This window comes from Lagopus leucura, unplaced genomic scaffold, assembly GCF_019238085.1.
Source record: "Lagopus leucura isolate 7727_CA_CO unplaced genomic scaffold, USGS_WTPT01 Super-Scaffold_73, whole genome shotgun sequence".
NCBI classification, from domain to species: Eukaryota; Metazoa; Chordata; class Aves; order Galliformes; family Phasianidae; genus Lagopus; species Lagopus leucura.
Genome location: NW_024962252.1, coordinates 25,057,039 through 25,075,204, shown reverse-complemented (window position 1 = coordinate 25,075,204; position 18,166 = coordinate 25,057,039). Strand labels below are relative to the sequence as shown.

Sequence of the window (18,166 nt, the reverse complement as noted above, 5' to 3'; positions counted from 1 at the left end):
GTTCTGAAAAGTACAATGAATGTTTCTGTTCACAACTGATTGCTTAACAGAAAAATCCTACTGTATTACTTAATCAGACTTGAAGTGTTACTGTTTTTTCTAACAACATCAGACATCCAGCTAGGGTTCATTCTGTCCTTCTGAAAAATATTTATATTACCTTTGAGTCTGCCAGGTCACATGAATCATTCTCACTCGGTTTTGGTTCAGAGAGTGGAAAAGGTGGAATCAAGGCTGTACATTTGGAGCTAGATGTTTGCCTATTGAAATAATACTGTTAATTGCATAACATGCAAACATAACAATTGTATTTCGTGAGACAGATGAAGACAGTTGTTTGAAGTTCAAAAACCATAGGAAAATGGGTCTACCGACAGCTAAGTGAGAAATAACACAGAAGTCTTGCCACTATCATCTCATGAAGTGACTCATTGGTTGTCTTCTACTGCAAACAGTAATAAAGTACAGCTAGCAAACAATAGGCTTCAAAGTAAATTTCAAGCTCTGGAACACACACAGCAACATGGTGTTTAAGTCGGTATATCCTTCTGCTGCTGAGCAGTTACATTAAAATAAGCATAGTCGCTTTCATAATAGAACTAACATATGCATCAGTAAGTCTCCATTGTTATGAAAAATTATAACAGTATGGCTAGAAGAGGTTTTAAAAATATTTTGGAAAATAAGAATCTTTGGAACTAGAATTACAAATCCCAAAGTAATTTTCAACAGAAATCATTTTTGTTTTAGTCTCTGCCTCAGTTGAGGCTATTGATTTGCTGGAATAAGAAATTGAAACATGCTGCTATATAAACAATCTCAGCATTATATTAGGAAGATGTTTAATATCTACCACAATTACAACTATTTGTCAATCTTTAACTTTTAACATTATTAATACCTTATATTCCCCCTGTCTTGTAAGAAAAACTATGCCCATTGAAAAGGAGAATGGAAGCCTGCTGCATTGCAATAAAATCAAGCAACTATACCTTTTCACAACACCAGCTGTAAGAGGGACATCCATCTCCTGCACCACATCATCAAAATCAGTTACTAGTTTAACAGGAATCCTCCCAAAAGGGCAGGCCTAAGAGTAAATCACAAGTTATCAAAAGCATGAAGTATTAAAATTTTAATATTTTGAAAGAAAACAACTTATGTTATATACCTGGTTAGATCTGTTTAGTGGCCTTAATGGATTGTGGAAACTAACCACAGAATCAAGTTCTTGTGATTTCTCTTCCCTGAAGGTAAAATAAGTAAATAAATAAATACAGTAGCATACAGCTTTCTTTTGTAAATATTTTAAGAGATAAGAAATAAAGCCATTACCCAAGAAGTTTAGCAACAGCAGAAGAATTTTCAGTAGACTCATTCCTTTTTATATTTCTCTGATTGCCAACTATATTCTGAAGTCCAGACTCTTGTATACTTGATACTGTAGGTAAATTAGTTAGAATTGTTCAGACAGTATAACAGATAGCATTTCTAAAGAAAAGCATTTGTAATGATTTAGAAAGAAATACATACATTTGCAGTAATCTAATATCAATATATAATATCATTATTTCCAATAAATCTAGGCACACATTTTATACAATTTTAAAAGATTTACAGCCAGAGAGAGATATCTAGAACAGGCACAAAGTGACATGCAACAGCTAAAATATATTAGCTGCTTGATTTCTGCAAAGCTATAACTGTAAACTACTTCAAAACAAAGGGAGATTCAACATATTCAAAGACTATCCAAGCAATTTAAACTTTTCACTCAAAATCCTCAACCACTGTGCAGAAGGAAAAGAACATTCAAAAGAAAATACCAAACAGTGGTTCAAGTAGCATAACAATGAATGAGGAAGAAACAGCAGCTTTCAGGGCAAGTCCATTTTCCAGATCCCCTCTCTGAAAATAAGCCTTCACTCCAAAACAGCACTATGTGAAGAATAAATATGAAGCTTGTCCTATACGGATTCATCTGGAAATTTAGAAATGTTCAAATATGGAATCTGTTTATTCCACATCCACATCTAAATAACCACAATAAATCCTAAACTAAGCACCAAAATCCAGCTTGTCCCAGTGTTACTACCTCAGAGGTGCAACAACATAGATAAACAAGTTCTCTGCTACTACTACAGAGACTCAGTAACTCGCTACCAAAGCCTGTTTGTTGGACCCTTCTCGCTTGCATGCTAACATCACACGTACAAGAGTACTCATATATCATATCAGAACAATTAAACTGAATTAGACAAAGTAATTAGCTGGGTCTAAGTTGACTACCTGATTTTGCTCAGGGCAAATTTGAGAGTGCTCTTACAAGCTGTGTTCTACTACTGCAACTTCATAAAAGATACAGAAGCCAAAAGCAAGCTTCAGTAGCCCCATCTCAACCCAACAGAGAATCTCACTCAGACATGAAGGACTTGAGAATAGTTATCTGAAGTTGTACATTAACCTTAGAACAAAAGTCTAAAGCCAATTTCTACTGAACACTGCAATGCACATTCCCATCATCCAAACTATTTTTGTGTTAAGCTGGAAAATAGAAGGGAAGGTAACTCCTCAGGGATGAAAAAATTACCACGAGAAATCTGAACACTGAACATACCAAGGTACATCACACTTCAGCAACTTCCTCTGCACACAGTGCATAACTGTGGTATAATATAGAAAGAAAATTAACTCTCCATTTAGGGAACACTGAAGTATGAGCTGTTTTAAGAGCTTCAGATGAATACTAAACCCAACTTCAGTTTATCACCCTGATGAGACTCTTTGAAATTACCATCTGATTAGTCAGATAAACAGCTAAGCTGATCTACGACAAGATCATTAAAAAAAAAAAAAATACACACAACAGAATATGCATTAAACTATTTATGGGAAGATCTTCCTCATCGTGTAGACCTTGTCATCATTACAGGGAATTATTGCCTGACCAAACAGAATCCATGGTTATCCACTACCTTCCAAGAAATCCAAGCTTAAGGACTTTCATTTTCACATACAATTTTGCGTAACATTTAAGTTCTAGAGCAATTCATTGAAGTTAACTCATTTCTACTTTGAACCCTCCCATGTCTCTTTCTGTCTTTAGCAAAAGCTAGACTTCCAGCAGATGAACACTGACATTTTAGCTATTTCTAGGGTTTTTTGTGAACTACTCAAGTCAATATATAGTACTTAGTCAAATAGTTCAAAATAAGTACTTCAACATATAGAGTTTAACACTGAGAATAGCTTTGAATTGTCAGTTGACCCATTCAGTATCATCATTCTCATACTCCTATAAATATCTCCCATGCCTTTTTCTCCCCTGTATTTCATGCCCAAGTTTACCATTGGACTCTCACATTCAAATGATCTGCAATACTTTAATTTCTTCTTGGTTTGAGACAGCTTCTCACTCATCCTATTCAGAACATTCTGAAAAAACGTGGTTTTTTTCCTCCAAATCATCCCCAGTATATCAGATATCTATATTGTCATCCATGAAAGAAGGAAGGGGAGGGAGAATTAAACCAAAAGCTTCTAGACTTGCTGAGGTTTTTATGTTTGCATCATTACTCTACAACTGCATGCAACTCTTGTCCAAAGCTTTCTGAACAATCTTTCTGTGTGTGAAGAAATGCATTACACAGCATTACTATCTTTAAATAAGTTTCAAAAAGCAGCTCTTTAAGCAACAATATTAAATAGACAAGTCTTAAATGCCTGTAGATTAAGAGATAAGCCTTTTTATTGCTCCAGAAGTAACAAAATTCAACTAAAGCAAAGCTCAGCGATTTAAATCATCTACGTTGCTGCATTTCTAGTGTGTTATTGCTTTTCAAAACTTTCATCTTTAAATAGTTGCACTGAAATGCAGCACTTTTCAAGCACTTACTGTTACAAATTAACATAAACTAAAATTAGATGAGTCCACTCTTCCCCTGAATTAATTACTAAATGGCAGATAAGCCTTTTGCACATATTCTTTCACAGGTATACCTGTAAGATTTGCAGTAAGTAAAGCAAATAATATCAAATACAAACGGCACTCTCCATGAAGATTAACTTATCCTGAGACACAGTTCATCAGATATGCAATTGATGTCAGTAAGAAAACAAAGCTTATTAAAAACAAACACCATGACTGAATAATACTGTAAGCACTACCAAATACTTACTGCCCCCTCATAAAGCGTTTCATATTAAGGTCAACTTAAAAGGAAACAGCAAATCTCTATCATGCTTCTGAAGATAGATCCCTTATGAAATCAGATTTATTTTGCACTACTTCTGTCCTCACATAAAGCAAAAAATACACTCTTCACAAAAAAGTTTACTTTCTGATGACTCCTGAGAAGAGATGGAGCCAGGTATTGAAGAATTAAGATGAAGAATAGACAAATATAACTGTTTATTGGACAGCAATGGATTTTGAGTTTGTATCTAGAAAGGACAAACACTGAAATAATTTTTCCATTTAGCAGTACAAAGTGCTTAAAAATCAATCAGTATTTTGAGAGATTGCAATTACCTGCAAAGTTCTCCTTTTCCTCATCTGAAAGCAACTGCTTTTTTTGTGAATTAAAGTTTTGTAGAGCAGTTTCTAACATTTCCAATGGAACAGCAGAGCACTCCACAGCTTTCTGAAGGAGCTGTTTACACTTCTTCACATTTCCTAAGTAATAAAGAACACAACATTAGAGAAAAAGCAAATAAAAACAATTGCACAGTAGCAACATGGTCTTTACAGACTTTTTTCTTTGGAAGACATAATTATGTTTATGGTGTCATATTAATTTTCCATCATTCTCTCAAGGCATTGTTTAGTCTGCACATTACCCCCTTAGTTTTCCACTTTTGGGACACTGCCTAGAAGTACTTACAAATAAATCACATAAGCCAGTTCTTTTTCTACAAGTAATTGAGCCTCAAAATATGATTTATGACTTCATAACTGCATTCTCAGCATTTCTTCAGCATTAGAACCATAAGAAAACAGAACACAAAAGCTAAAATCAGTCATTTTCTCTGCAGCATAAGAGGTTTACGGACTTGCACTTACCTGACCAGATATAAAATTATATGTGTATTATAAAATATCTTTAACACATTTAAGAATCGAGGTTAAAAACAGCAGTTGAGTCAAACACCATTAATCCAGAACGCACTACAATTCAGAAATGAAGGGTGAAAAGGGATGATGAGTTTGCTTTTGTTTTAGTTTTGATCTTGTGATTCTTTAATTAGTTTTACACATTACTACTTGCCATAAGCTGAAATAGAAGAAAACAGATGGGCTATATTTTACCACAGGACATGTGAAAGCATTTGGTTTGCATGTATGAGCATATATACACATGTAGCTATAAAAAAGTATCAGACATGAATAAAGAAATTAATGCACTGGGACCAAAATCTTCCCCTTGGCTTTTGTTCAGAAAGCATCAGGAGCAAATGACTCAATGTTGCTGCAGCTGTTAATATACAGCTGTACCTTGAAGTTCTTGATGTCTTATTTCTCATTTGCAGAGCAACAAAATGTAAAGTACTTCAACTGTACAGACATAGCACCTGTATGAATAAGTTTTTATTGTGCTCTAACAGAGCTCCACATCTCTAGCACTCAAAACTCCACTGATAACTGAAGGTGAATGTCAATGTTGCCTGCAGTTAAGATTGGAGCCAGAAGGGCAGAACTTACGCTCAAGTAAGCAAACATAAGAATAAACCTTAGTATTGACATGGAAACAAGTAAATGTTAAAGTAAAATTGTCTGATTTCATTTAGGTCTATTTTGTGCATAGTCAAAATGACTGTTTTTTAAACCCTTTGATCAAACACCATTTTTCTCCCAAATCCTTAGCAAGCGTATATGGCTTTTTGCAGAGGAGATGTTTTTTGTTGGTACATTGGGATTGTTTGCAAACCCCTAATCAATTATTACAACCATGGGTAGAATGCTAACTATGCAGTTCACTAAGATGACATGATATTCAGAATGAGAACAGTTTATCTCAGCATCACATGGAATAACTAAGAATATGAGAAAGGCACCTACATTTAAAAAAAAAAAATCATTCTAAAGTCCTTAATAGATGGGAAACAAAGGCAAAGAAGCAAAGCCAGAAGTGTCTTATGAGCATGCCAGGCTCACAAAGAAGCCTGAATGATCTACACTTAAGCAACACACTTCATAGACCTAAAAAAAGAATTTTAATTACGGTCATGAGCTTTGAGAAATTCACAATAATCTTGCTTTAAGCACCCAATCCCAGACACAAAAGGAAGATACAGCTTCTCATCTGGCCTATTTAAACAAAAAGGGTCACTTTTGTTAGTCCATTTTCAGGTTATGAGCTTTCAGTTTATAAGCAAATCAATATCATGGTCAAACACTGTTTCAAAATTTTCACTTCAGCTTTGTCTCACAATTTCACTCAAAACAAGTGAAGTATAATTTTTCATCCTAATGCAAAAGGGAAGAGATTCCTTCAGAACCAAATTGCCAACGCACTGCTGAAACGACCTTGCTGAGGTACCAGAGCATGTGAATCTTCCCCTTTCCTTTGGTCATAACTGGCCAAGCTCACTGAAACGCAGCAGCACTCTTTAACTATGTAGCATCCACATGCTACTCCAATCCTGTTTGAAGCACCAAAGAGGGAGATTACCAAACATCATATCAACCTGATCAAAGGTAACAGATACAAATCAGAAACCACACAAGAGATAAGACAAAGCCAAAATGTAAATTCCTTTGGGATTAGGATTTCATTTCGTGTTGACTGCTGTCAAAATAAAAAGGAAAAAAAACCACGATTGCATGAGCATATCCCTAACTGTGGGGTTACTAAGTTCATGAGTGATTGTGACAGAAGGATGAAATTTAGTTATTAGCAATCACTTGTAACATTTCTACATTTTAATTAAGTTATACAGTGGGTTTTACACTTGCAATGAGTATTTACCAGTATCTTTACTATTGCAGTACTATCAGTTTATCACCTTAATTAACCAATAATTTGTCTTGTGAACATTGTATGTAATCAGTTTAAATACTGTTGATAAAGCTCAAAATAACAAGCAATGGCTGGTCACACAACTGACTAATCTGAAAAAATATGAAATTTAAAATCAGAGATTTAAGATTTGTCCTCTCCTCCCAGCTTTGTAGAAAATAAATACTCGACTCAGTATTCCTCCCCAGTTATTTTGTGGCAAGCATTTCCTGAGAAAAAATTCCATGGCCTCTCCTGTCCCATTACAAATGGGACATTGGAATCAAGAAAAAAAAAACAGAAATACAGGAAATTAGTATTTACTCATTGGTTCATACGAAACGGTTCAATTTATTGGACATACTTCAAATATCTAAGTCATCTAGAAACTGAAGAGGTATAAATCCTGAAATCACTTAAAACATCAAGATCTTTTCTGAGTGCCGTGAATTGGTCTTGGCCAGCAATGAAACTTTCACCAGTCATTCATTCTCTCCTCGCCCCAGAAGGGTAAGGGAGAGCTAGAAGAGCAAAGGCAAAAAAACAAAAAAACACAACAACAACAAAACCAACTCATAGGTCAAGATAGTGCCTAATAAAAAAAAAGAAAAAGTAGGGAATAAGACCAATAAGTCACACAAAGCAATCCCCAAATCCTGCCAGCAGATTGGTGTCCTGCCAGTTCCCAAGCAACTACCATGAAAAGGCTACCCCCGGCTTTTACTGCTGAACATTATATTATCTTCCATAGAACATTCCTTCAGTCAGTTTGAATCAACTGTCCTTTTGCTCACAGCCAGCACACTCACTGTGGTCAGAAGCAGAATGAGAGCAAAAGCCTTGAGATTGAGCAAACGGTGTTCAACAGCAGCTAAAATGTTGGTGTGTTATCAGCACTGTTAACAAAAATACACAAACCTAAAAAGCCAGCACCTATGACGGAAAACCTCCACTCAAGGCAGATCCAGTACACCCAGTAACAGCATAAACTATTTTCAAGAAACCTGCTCTCAGTGCAACTAATCCTACTGGAGACAGACAGTTCAAATATTAGATTCACATCATTGAATCACAGAGTTGAGTTGAAAAGGACCACAATGATCACCTAGTTTCAACCCCCTGCCATGGGCGGGTATGCCAACCACTAGACCAGGCTGCCCAGAGCCACATCCAGCCTGGCCTTGAGTGCATCCAGGGTGGGGCATCCACAACCTCCACTATTTCTTCATTTTTTTCATCCATTATTCTTCCATTTTCTTTTTTAGAAATGTTATCACTGTGTCAAAATGGCTTGCCTAAACCACTGCAGTAAACTTGACAGAGTACCATTCTATTTTAAACACTGACAAAACTAACTCCTACTCCCTGACTTGATGGGAATATGACTTCCATGACACTGTGAATGAAGTTAGCTTACTACTAGTATTAAGCAACAGAAGATATCATTCATCTCCACTGTCCCAATACCAACTTTCAACAGCAAAACAGGAAACAAAAGCAGTCAAGCTACTTAAAAACTTGAGCAACAGGAAAACTTGTATCAACCAGATCACATTTACAGTTCAATGTTTTGTTAAGCAAAATACAAAGATCTACAGTTGCTTTTTGGAAAGATGGTCTTCCTCACAAGTTTGAAGTATCTAAAGGAATATTATCACCTAGATTTGATAATCATAATCATTTTTCACACCACTGAGAGCCTCAAATTTGTCAATAAAGTCAAAGCTTTAAAACAGCTAATTTTTACCTTGTTTCAAAGTTTTTTTCTAAAAAGGAAAAAACTAGTAATATTTGCATGTAACAGTATCAGAAATGAAGACACTAATTAAATTTAAATCAAAACGAGATCCAGTTATTTCATTTTCTGACAATACCTATCAGTTTCCTTGCAAAATGTAACAGCAGAGGTTTAAAAGACAACCTATAGCAACAGAAGACAGCAACAAACGCCTTCTTTTACATACCTTGTGATAGCTCAAACTGTGCAAAAGCCACATGCACAAAAGCAAATTTCTTGCAGTTCAGTCTGGCCAGATGAAATTGGTCTCGTGCCTCCTCTGGATCTTGAAGACTGTAAAGACAGCATACCACTAGTTACAAAGCATGGAATCAAACACATACTAACATTCTACATTCTTTTTTTCAGAATCATTATGAATCATTTGTGAAGTACATATAAGCAAAGAGTCTTTAAAAGATATCTCGTAATTGAAACAAATTAAACTGACCCTTTCCAAACAGAAAAACGTGCTCAAATATGAAAAAAGACTGGGTGCTCATTTTGAGGAATAGCATCAATAGTAATAAAGAACACATGGCTGTTTTTCCCCCCCAGAGTACTCATCAACATCTTCCAAGCTGCATGCTGACACCAGATAATGGGGACCTTTCTCTAACTGCATCCACTTCTACACTAAGAGGCTGCAAAATAGGATGGAGGGATAAGGGAGGACAATAGGGAGCAATTATTACATTGAAGATATTTGATTTTGAATATGTGGGGAGGAAAAACTTTTACTGAAGTTTTTCCTGAAGTTTGTGTGGAACAAAAAAGCATCGTATAAACCTTGAAAAATCTTGAAAAACAAGTGACCATCAAGAAAGATCTTTCCATATCTTTAGAAATAGAAGGTATTTCTGATCTATATTTTACTCCAACACTTTAAAAGAAACCACTTCCATCTTCAGGATGCCATGTATTCATAGCAGGATGTTATTCACTCCTGATTGTTTACCAGCAGCAGATTCAACCAATAACTAAAACCACACAATGGAAGTAAAAACCAATGCAACAAAACCCATGGAGATGATAGTACAGAAAAAGAAGTAGACTAAGACCAAAACACCTGCTAGAGTTGTACTAAGAGGGGTATAAAGAACAAAGCGATACTAGCTACATGCACTGAGACTTCTACTGTTAAAGATTACCGCGACATTGAAATGCAGCTCTTCAAAAATATCTTCAATTTCACAGTACTGAGAGTGCCAATAGAACTTATTACAAAAAAATTATAATCTTGCCCTAAAATAGGTCTGAAAACACCTGAATAATCACAGTTCAAACTTGCACTAATCAAAGCAGTAAACTACAAAGAGAACTCACTTCATAAGTTGTAAAAGTACAGAATCATATTTTAAAAGTATAGAATAATTCTTCCAACCCTAAAGGTGTATTTAATATAGCTGGGATGTGCCTTTCAGAGTAAGGGTGAAGGAAGAACAGGCAATTGGAGATCACTGGAGTTTGGCTGGATGAATTCAATAACAGCAAGCTGTCTACCACACAGCCACAATAGAACATTTATAGGAGTCAGAGAAATAATCCTGAAAGTTTAATCTTTGCTAAACTACGATCTTTGTTAAAGTCCTACATCAGATTTCCTTCATATAACTTCTGAGCTACAGTATAAATCTGAAATTAGAAAGAGCTGTTCCGCGCTGCTTTCCCCCATGAACTTCACATATATTGTCCAGAAAGAGCAACAACATCTCTACATCAAATTTCTCTGAAGAATCACTTTTCATTAGCAAATACAACAGATGCAAGCACTATAGAGCACCCAAAGCTGCTCAATTTCAAGGAGCCACTAACAAGAACACACCATACTATTTTACCACCATGAAAATCCAGAAGGCATTGATGAAATTTCTTGTACTGGAAACTGAAAATTTGTACTTACGCTTTCAGCTCTGCAAATCTCACAAGGATGCGAGCATAGTTCTCATCCTCACTATGCTTTTCTGCAGGTAGTGCAGTTACTGCTTGACTGTAGCGACCAATGAGTCTATTCAGTATGCTAAGGTCCATCTGAGGAACACCCTTTTTCTCCAGCCGAAGCAAAAAACACAGCCAATCTTCTGGATTATTTGTTGTCATCATTATTCGATTAACAGTTCCAGAGTTATCTGACAGAAAAATAACACAGCAGAATAAAACGTAGCCAATACAAATGGAAGAAAAAAAGTTTTCACGCAATACTAGCCTTATGGGGCTTTTGTTTTGTTTCTCCCCCTCCATCAATTTTTTTTTTTTTTTTTTTTTTAAGTAAGGAGATTAAATGTACCTCATGGTCTCTAATACTGGAGAAACACTACACTTTAAAAATAGTTACTAGTTTAAAATAGTTAATAGTTCTTTTTCCTTCAGTTGCATACCTGAAAGAAATTACAAACACATACCTGTTGTATCAGCTGATATTTTAGTACAGTTCAGTTCATCTGTGATATTGTCTTCATTTTTGTATTTGTTTTTCAAGTCTCTAACCCTACTCATGATTGAAGCAATTCGTGGCAATCCTCTTTCACTTAGATCCTCCTCCTCCTCCATCTGCAGACAGAAGGTGAAACCAGGGAAGTTACTGAAGAGCCCAGTTGTAACTGGCATTAACTGGAATCAAAACAGGTGAGTCCCTCACTTACACTTTCCAAATTGAGACTCACATTAAATAACTAGTCTAACAAGACTTGGTTAATTTAGTCACACAAGTAAACTTCATAAAAGTCAACTTGAACGCACAAAAGCATTCAATACACTTCACTGGTCTGCCCAGATGTTAGTCCATGCATCACAGCCGCCCTTCCCAATAAAGTGTCTTAACTGTCCAAGAGAAGTAGTACCTGAACATATAGGATTATTTATTAACCTACAACCTAAATCCACAGTTTTGCATCACTAGGAATTTCTGCTTCTAGCCACGCATTCTGCCACACCTCTCAAACAAACAGTAATAGAACAAGGACTTGTCAGACTTCATGGTGACCCGGCTCAGAGATAAACTCCACAAAAAACTAATCTCACATTAAAAATAGGGATAGGATTTATAATATATACATATTTTTATATTATTCTTTATTACCTTGGTGTTTTGGGTTAACTGTCTCATCACATGGAAAAGAAAGAGGAAAGGAAGGAAGGAAGGAGAGACTTCATTTGATGACACCTGTATGGATGAGTTAGGCTCCACTTAACATGCCTCAGCCCTACCACAACTCCACCAAGTGTAAACATGTTTTACACAGAAAGTTTGATACTCTGAACTAGAAGTTTCAACAATTCTCATTTTTCTCCATTTCCATAACAGGTATAACTTACAGTAGAGGTAGTAACCATGTTGTAGTTATGACTCATCTTTCAGCCTTATTTCTTCCCTCCATGGGCAAGATATATATATATATTTTTTTTAATACAGATATACAGGTGGGTGGTGAGACACTCAAAAATATCTGTATATTTGGGTTGGTTATGCCTCAATTTTAACAAAATTCTTCCTTAAAGTAGCACTAATTGAAAAACATGCAGCATTTGTTCATATTACTGAGCTTCTAAACCAAACGCTTTGAAACATCTCCCCATTTTAGTCCACATTACTTCTTCCTGCTGCAAAATTTTACATCCTAGGCCTCACTTCAAAATAATTCTAAGATATTACACAAACAGTGAATGTAGTGAATAAAGGTGAACCAGAAAATAAGCAACAAATTACTATACAGCATTGCTTGTAATAAACATTACAGAATGTTTGCGTTTAGGTATAAGTCGATGAAAAGTTGCTTGAAGGGAGAATTAAGATCTATTTTAGATTAATTACAGAGAAGCAACAGAATGGAATAAGAAAAAGTTCATCTATCCACCTCCAAATCCCACTTACTAAAAGATAAGCTTTTCACTCTTTTTCAGGAGTCTCAAGATTAATTTTTAGAGCAGTTATCACCCGAAGTTTGCAATTCTTTGAAAGCAGCAGACTCAGCTCTTCCTAGAGACCATCAACCAGAAAGTTCACCATGCTTACAGAACTTCTTTATACAGCAGAAGCTGCTGTAACTTATATCCTTCCTGCACTAGAAATAGCTATCAAGAATGTAAAGCACACTCCAATCTACATTAAAAGATTATTTTAGAAACATTTTGAACCTACTATGTAAAGCCCAAGGTTTAGCCTGACAAAGTGTGTTAAGAGCTAAAGACATTCACCTTACAATATCTTTGTAGAATAGCAAAAGATCCACTAAGTTCTGCAAATGATTCCTTCCTTTCTTAAGAAAAATAAGTACTTTCAGTGGAATTAAGCAGAAGTAAACATAACCCCCAGAGATGTAATCAAGAACTACACAGAAAGGACTATGAAAACTAGAGACAACGTATCAGTCAGTGCTATCTGAAAAGCAATTTTTCAGTGAGATGAGACTAGAACTTCCCCCCCCATTTCTCTTCACAAGTACATTTAATAAAAACATATTTAAAAAAAGTACTTCGCCACACATTCCTCCCCAGAGTACATAGAGGAGAAGTTCTGAGACAGCCTCTATAAACAATCCCATCTTTTAGGAATCACACTGCTAAAAATGAGAGGTGATTACTGTAGCAAAGGCTGTTTACATGCCATTCCAAACATGATACTTACTTACCTGACAGGAATAAGATCATTTCCTTATTGACAAGATTTTGGAGCCTGTTGTAGTTTTGCCCTAAATTAATACAGAAATTTTCACTCCAGATCTCCTATTTACAGTTGAGAACATTCTTAAAGATCAGTCCTTGAGCTGTACCCATTAAGAGTATGGATGAAGTCAACTTCCAGAAGCTAAGCCTTAGACAACTTTAAACAGCAAGAACATAAAAAGAAATGTCATACGTTCCAGTACTACGATTTTTCATTAAAACTATACTTGTTAATGATTCCCAGATAGATTTTTTTCAAAACACTATTTCTGTTTTCCTCATCCACACTAAGGTTTTATTTTTCTAGTGGCAAGCTGTCATCAGTAGCAGACAAAAACCCAGTAATTTTCTATATAAACCTGACCTTAAGTCAGTTGCCAAACTTACATTTCTGGTACGTAGCGTCTTAACTGACTAAGATTCAATATGTGCAATATGGAGAAAACTTCTGAAGAACTGATATGCTTTGTCAAAAAGTTGAAGTGGATGAGGGTCAGGTTACTTCAGATGATCCCAAGAATCCAGCAATGGCAAGAAATGCAGTCCTTCATCCTGAAGAAGTTCCTGAGTATCAAAAATTGAATGATTAGATATTCGGAAGTACACAGGTATCAATACTGTAAGCTTCCTGCATACTCATACCATCACAAAAACTGAGTTTTCATTAAAACAAACCAATAAAACTATTCCTAATTACTAACAGTACTAACCAGCACAAAAAAAAAAATGCTCAAGAATTACTTGTGGACTACATGCAAACACTTCCAGAAGCATCCGCTGCGTATGAAATGTATAGATGAAAAATACCTTGAGAGCATAATCATCTGTGGATTGTCATGAGTCACAACTACTCTTTCACTCACGCCAAAGTCCAGTCACAAGAAGGTATTCAGAGTATCACAATGGCTAAACCTGCTACATTACTTTCAAAAAAAGTATCTGCCATGAATTTGTGAAGCATCTTCAAAATTTGACAAGACAGCGAAGAGTTATAACATCAACATGCAATTATACATACATTCAATTGTAAAAGCATGAAGTGGTCACATCTGTTAGACAGGCTCCCATGTGCAATAGAACCAATAAAACTTATTGATAATAAAGAGAATAATAGCAATCAGACTTGGAATGATGGATTTGCAATGTCATGCAATGTTTCTCAACAAATCAAGATGCAGTTTTTCCACAGATGGAAACTTCAATAAAGTATGAAGTTTTTTTGTTGTTAAATAATACTTAAAAAAAAAGACATACTCTTCCTGCTCCTGGAATCTACTAAAATACATCTGCTTATCGAAGAAAGTGCAGAAGGCAGCCAAAATTTTAAGCAAGTGCCCAAGAGCCTGCCTGGCACTTTTCCTATAAAAAAGGAAATAAGTCAGTTTACTAGAAGACACTTATGCCACTCCATTACCTAGATTTTTCTTATGCTTCCAGACTACTATGATGAGAGCTATTATATAAAACATATGTCTAGCTCTGTTCCAATGGCCCAATTAAAGTTTCTACAAAGATACTACACAGTGAATAACAAAGTTAAATCTTTTGTGCAGAAGAGGAAAAATGCCACCAACATCACCAAATCAGGAACTTTTTTGTTGTTTTTCTAGCACTTTTCCCCTTATGTTTAAGCTATCTTGCCTTCCCTACAGGCAGGGAAATTACGCGCAAACAAGAATCACAGAATGGGCAGGGCTGGAAGGGACATCAAGGATCATGAATCTCCAACCCCCTGCTACAAGCAGGGCTACCAACCTCCACATTTAACAGCAGACCAGGCTGCACAGCGCCCCATCCAACCTGGCCTTGAACACTTCCAGGGACGGGGCATCCACAACCTCTCTGGGCAGCCTGTTTCACCACCTCACCACCCTCATAGTAAAGAATTTCCCCTGACATCCAACCTGAATCTCCCCTCCCTCAACTCAAAACCATTTCCCCTTTGTCCTTTAGTTATCAACCCTTTCAAAGAGTTGACTCCCCTCCTGTTTGTCAGCTCCCTTTAGGTACTGAAAGGCTGCAATGAGGTCACCCTGCAGCCTACTTTTCTCCAGGCTGAACAAGCCCAGCTCCCTCAGCTTGTCTTTGTAGGGATGGAGCTCCAGCCCCTGGAGATAAAGAAGGTAAAACAGAACGTAACCTTTATCTTCTACAGCATTTGCATTATGTTTTTCTTGTACTCTCTTTAATATTTCAAATTTGCTGACTGCTCAAGCACATGCTTGTTGGTAGGACAGAAAATTGTCACCATTACAGAAAGCAGAGCAATACTATACTACAATCCTTTATAAGTGCAGTTATACCAACACTGCTTAAGCACAACGGTAATAATACAGACCTTTTATGAATGTTAGAATCTATCATGTAAGTACATAAAAGTCCCGCTCCTCAAGACTTTACCATTTGTGTTTAAGGCAAAGAAGAACAGAAGCATGTACCAACACATGGCAAATCATTAGAAATGCCTGGCATTCTGTCATATATCCACTTAGTCCACAGGTACTGCAGCAGAAACCAGTCTTTATTACAACTTTGAAGGAACAGTCAAGTTTACAAACCACCGAGTTTTTTTTAATCAAATGGGAGAAGTCATGAAAGCAGAGAGCTTGCTTAATAAAAAAAAAAGCAATTTTTTAGGTTTAAGTCAGAAGAACAAATTGCAATGATAGGAATACAAAAGAAATGTTGTAACTTTTGTTAGCCTGGACAGATTTTAAAAGATGTTCTTCCTAGAAAGCAGGTAACTGCTCGTGGAACAAAACCTGTTATCCAACAAGTTGCATTACCTTACAAATCCTCCCCAGCTTCAGCTCCCTTCACATCCCGCATGATTCCCTGATTACAAGAACTGTTACAAGATTTTGTAAGCTATCCAACTAGATAAACCCAATAACTTGCTTCTAGCCTATTCCCAAGTGTAGCCACCAAGTCTAGCCAGTATTTTCACCAAAATAGAATCATAGATTCATTAAGGTTGGAAGAGACCACCAAGATAATCTATTTAGTTCAACCATCAACACATCACCACCATGCCGACTAAACCATACACCTCAGTATCTACCCTTCTCTTGAACACCTCCAGGGATGGTGACTCCACCATTTCATTAAGCAGCCTGCTCCAATGCACTACCACTCTGAGAAGTGTTTCCTCATATCCAACCTGAACCTCTCCTGGCACTGCTTAAGCCCCTTACCTCCTGCCCTATTGTTACTCACATGGGAGAAGAGGCTGACCTCCTCCACACTACAACCTCCCCTCACTTAATTGTAGAGAGTGATAGGGTCTCCCCCAAGCCTCCTCTTCTCCAGACTAAACAATCCCAGCTCCCTCAGCTGCTCCCCAAAAAACCTGTGTTCTAAGCCCCACACCAGCTTCACTGCTCTTTCTTTAGGCATACTTCAGGGCCTTGATGTCTTACTTGCAGTGAGAGGCCCAAAACTCAAAGCAGCACTCAAGGTGGGGCCTCACCAGCAGAAACACAGTTAAACACAGTAACTAAGCTTCTCCACAAATGTAAGAGAATACACATACGTATATAATTGTTCGTATTCACCTATAAACACTGAAACCTAAATCATGATTTCTTGAAAGAGAAACCCAACCTCCAGAAAAAAATCACCACTCAAAGAAAGAATGAGCAATATTAACCCCAAGTAGGAAATACAGAAATTGTTGGCTACAAAACACAAAAGGATTCAGGAAGATAAAAGACAGTGCCAGCCAGGAAAAGGCTCAGCACCAGTGATGCAGGTGAGCTGCTGCAGCACAACCAACCTGCAACTTGCATGGTGTGTGTGAGCTCCCAACAGGCAGGGGAGAACCGAGCAGCAACAAAGGCACCGAGGCTTTCGGTTCCAAAGGTGCAAAGATGCAGCTCAGCAGCAACCGGACACCTGGCACAACCCAGGATAGTGCCTCAGGAGGAGGAGCCGTGGCGTTCTCACCTGCACCACCCGGAATTGAACTGAGCACACATCAAGATCCGTCTCTTTTTTTCCGTCCTAGCCCACAGGCCCCTCCACATTCGCCCAACTACCGGCACAGACTGCTACAATGCACCTAGGAGGCCCCGGCCATCCCCGCCCAGCTCTACCCTCGTGCCTCCCCACTACCTGCGGCAGCCCCGCCAGCCCCACCGCCACCCGCACAGACCCCGCTCCTTTAGCCCACGGGGCAGCACCCGCATCCTACCCGCGGCACGGAGCCGAGGGCGGAGCCGGCGGGAAGCCAGCCCGGCTGCAAGCGGCCCAAGGCCCACAGCCTGCGTCGCTCGGGCACCCGGAACCCCACGGCCGGAAACACCGCGCCAGACTCCGCACTCACCGCGGCTCCGCGCTCACCGCCGCCAGCTCGGACCGGGACCAGGCCGCGCACGGGGCAGACTAAACTAGGCCGCGTACCTCTCCCAGTTTGAAAATGCCCCCCCACCCAAGGCCAGCGCTGATTGGCTAAGAGAGTAAAAAAAAAAAAACAAAAAAAACATCGGGAACCCGCCTTTCTATTGGAGGAGAGGCACGGTGGTACCGCCCCCACAGCAGTCACAGATCCTCAGCGACTTCTCTATTGGTGCCTCGTGAAGGAGGGGCGGGAGGTTATGCGCAGGCGCAGTAAGGGAGCGGGATCGTGGTGGGGCCGTTACCCGCCGCGGGGGTGTTTCCCTGCAGCGTGTATATATATATTAATATAATAATAACATAATAATATTAATTTAATAACTTGCTGCTTAAC

General features: G+C 37.8%; 1 protein-coding gene across 2 annotated transcripts in view; it reads right to left on the bottom strand.

The window, feature by feature from the left end:
* The window catches only part of TTK (TTK protein kinase), a 32,753-nt gene extending 14,915 nt beyond the window's left edge, over nt 1–17,838 (bottom strand). Inside the window, exons 1-10 of one of the 2 annotated variants that reach the window (XM_042895215.1) lie at nt 17,762–17,838; nt 13,825–14,001; nt 11,178–11,325; nt 10,679–10,904; nt 8,963–9,069; nt 4,532–4,675; nt 1,336–1,441; nt 1,172–1,247; nt 993–1,090; nt 161–260 (exon numbers count right to left, since the gene is read on the bottom strand). In XM_042895215.1, the coding sequence (XP_042751149.1) occupies nt 161–260; nt 993–1,090; nt 1,172–1,247; nt 1,336–1,441; nt 4,532–4,675; nt 8,963–9,069; nt 10,679–10,904; nt 11,178–11,325 (1,005 nt within the window). In that variant the 5' untranslated portion in view covers nt 13,825–14,001; nt 17,762–17,838. Of the gene's footprint in view, nt 1–160; nt 261–992; nt 1,091–1,171; nt 1,248–1,335; nt 1,442–4,531; nt 4,676–8,962; nt 9,070–10,678; nt 10,905–11,177; nt 11,326–13,403; nt 13,447–13,824; nt 14,002–17,761 lie in introns of those variants that run through there. The other variant, XM_042895216.1, reaches the window with a different exon arrangement.
* Nucleotides 17,839–18,166: the final 328 nt, after the last annotated feature.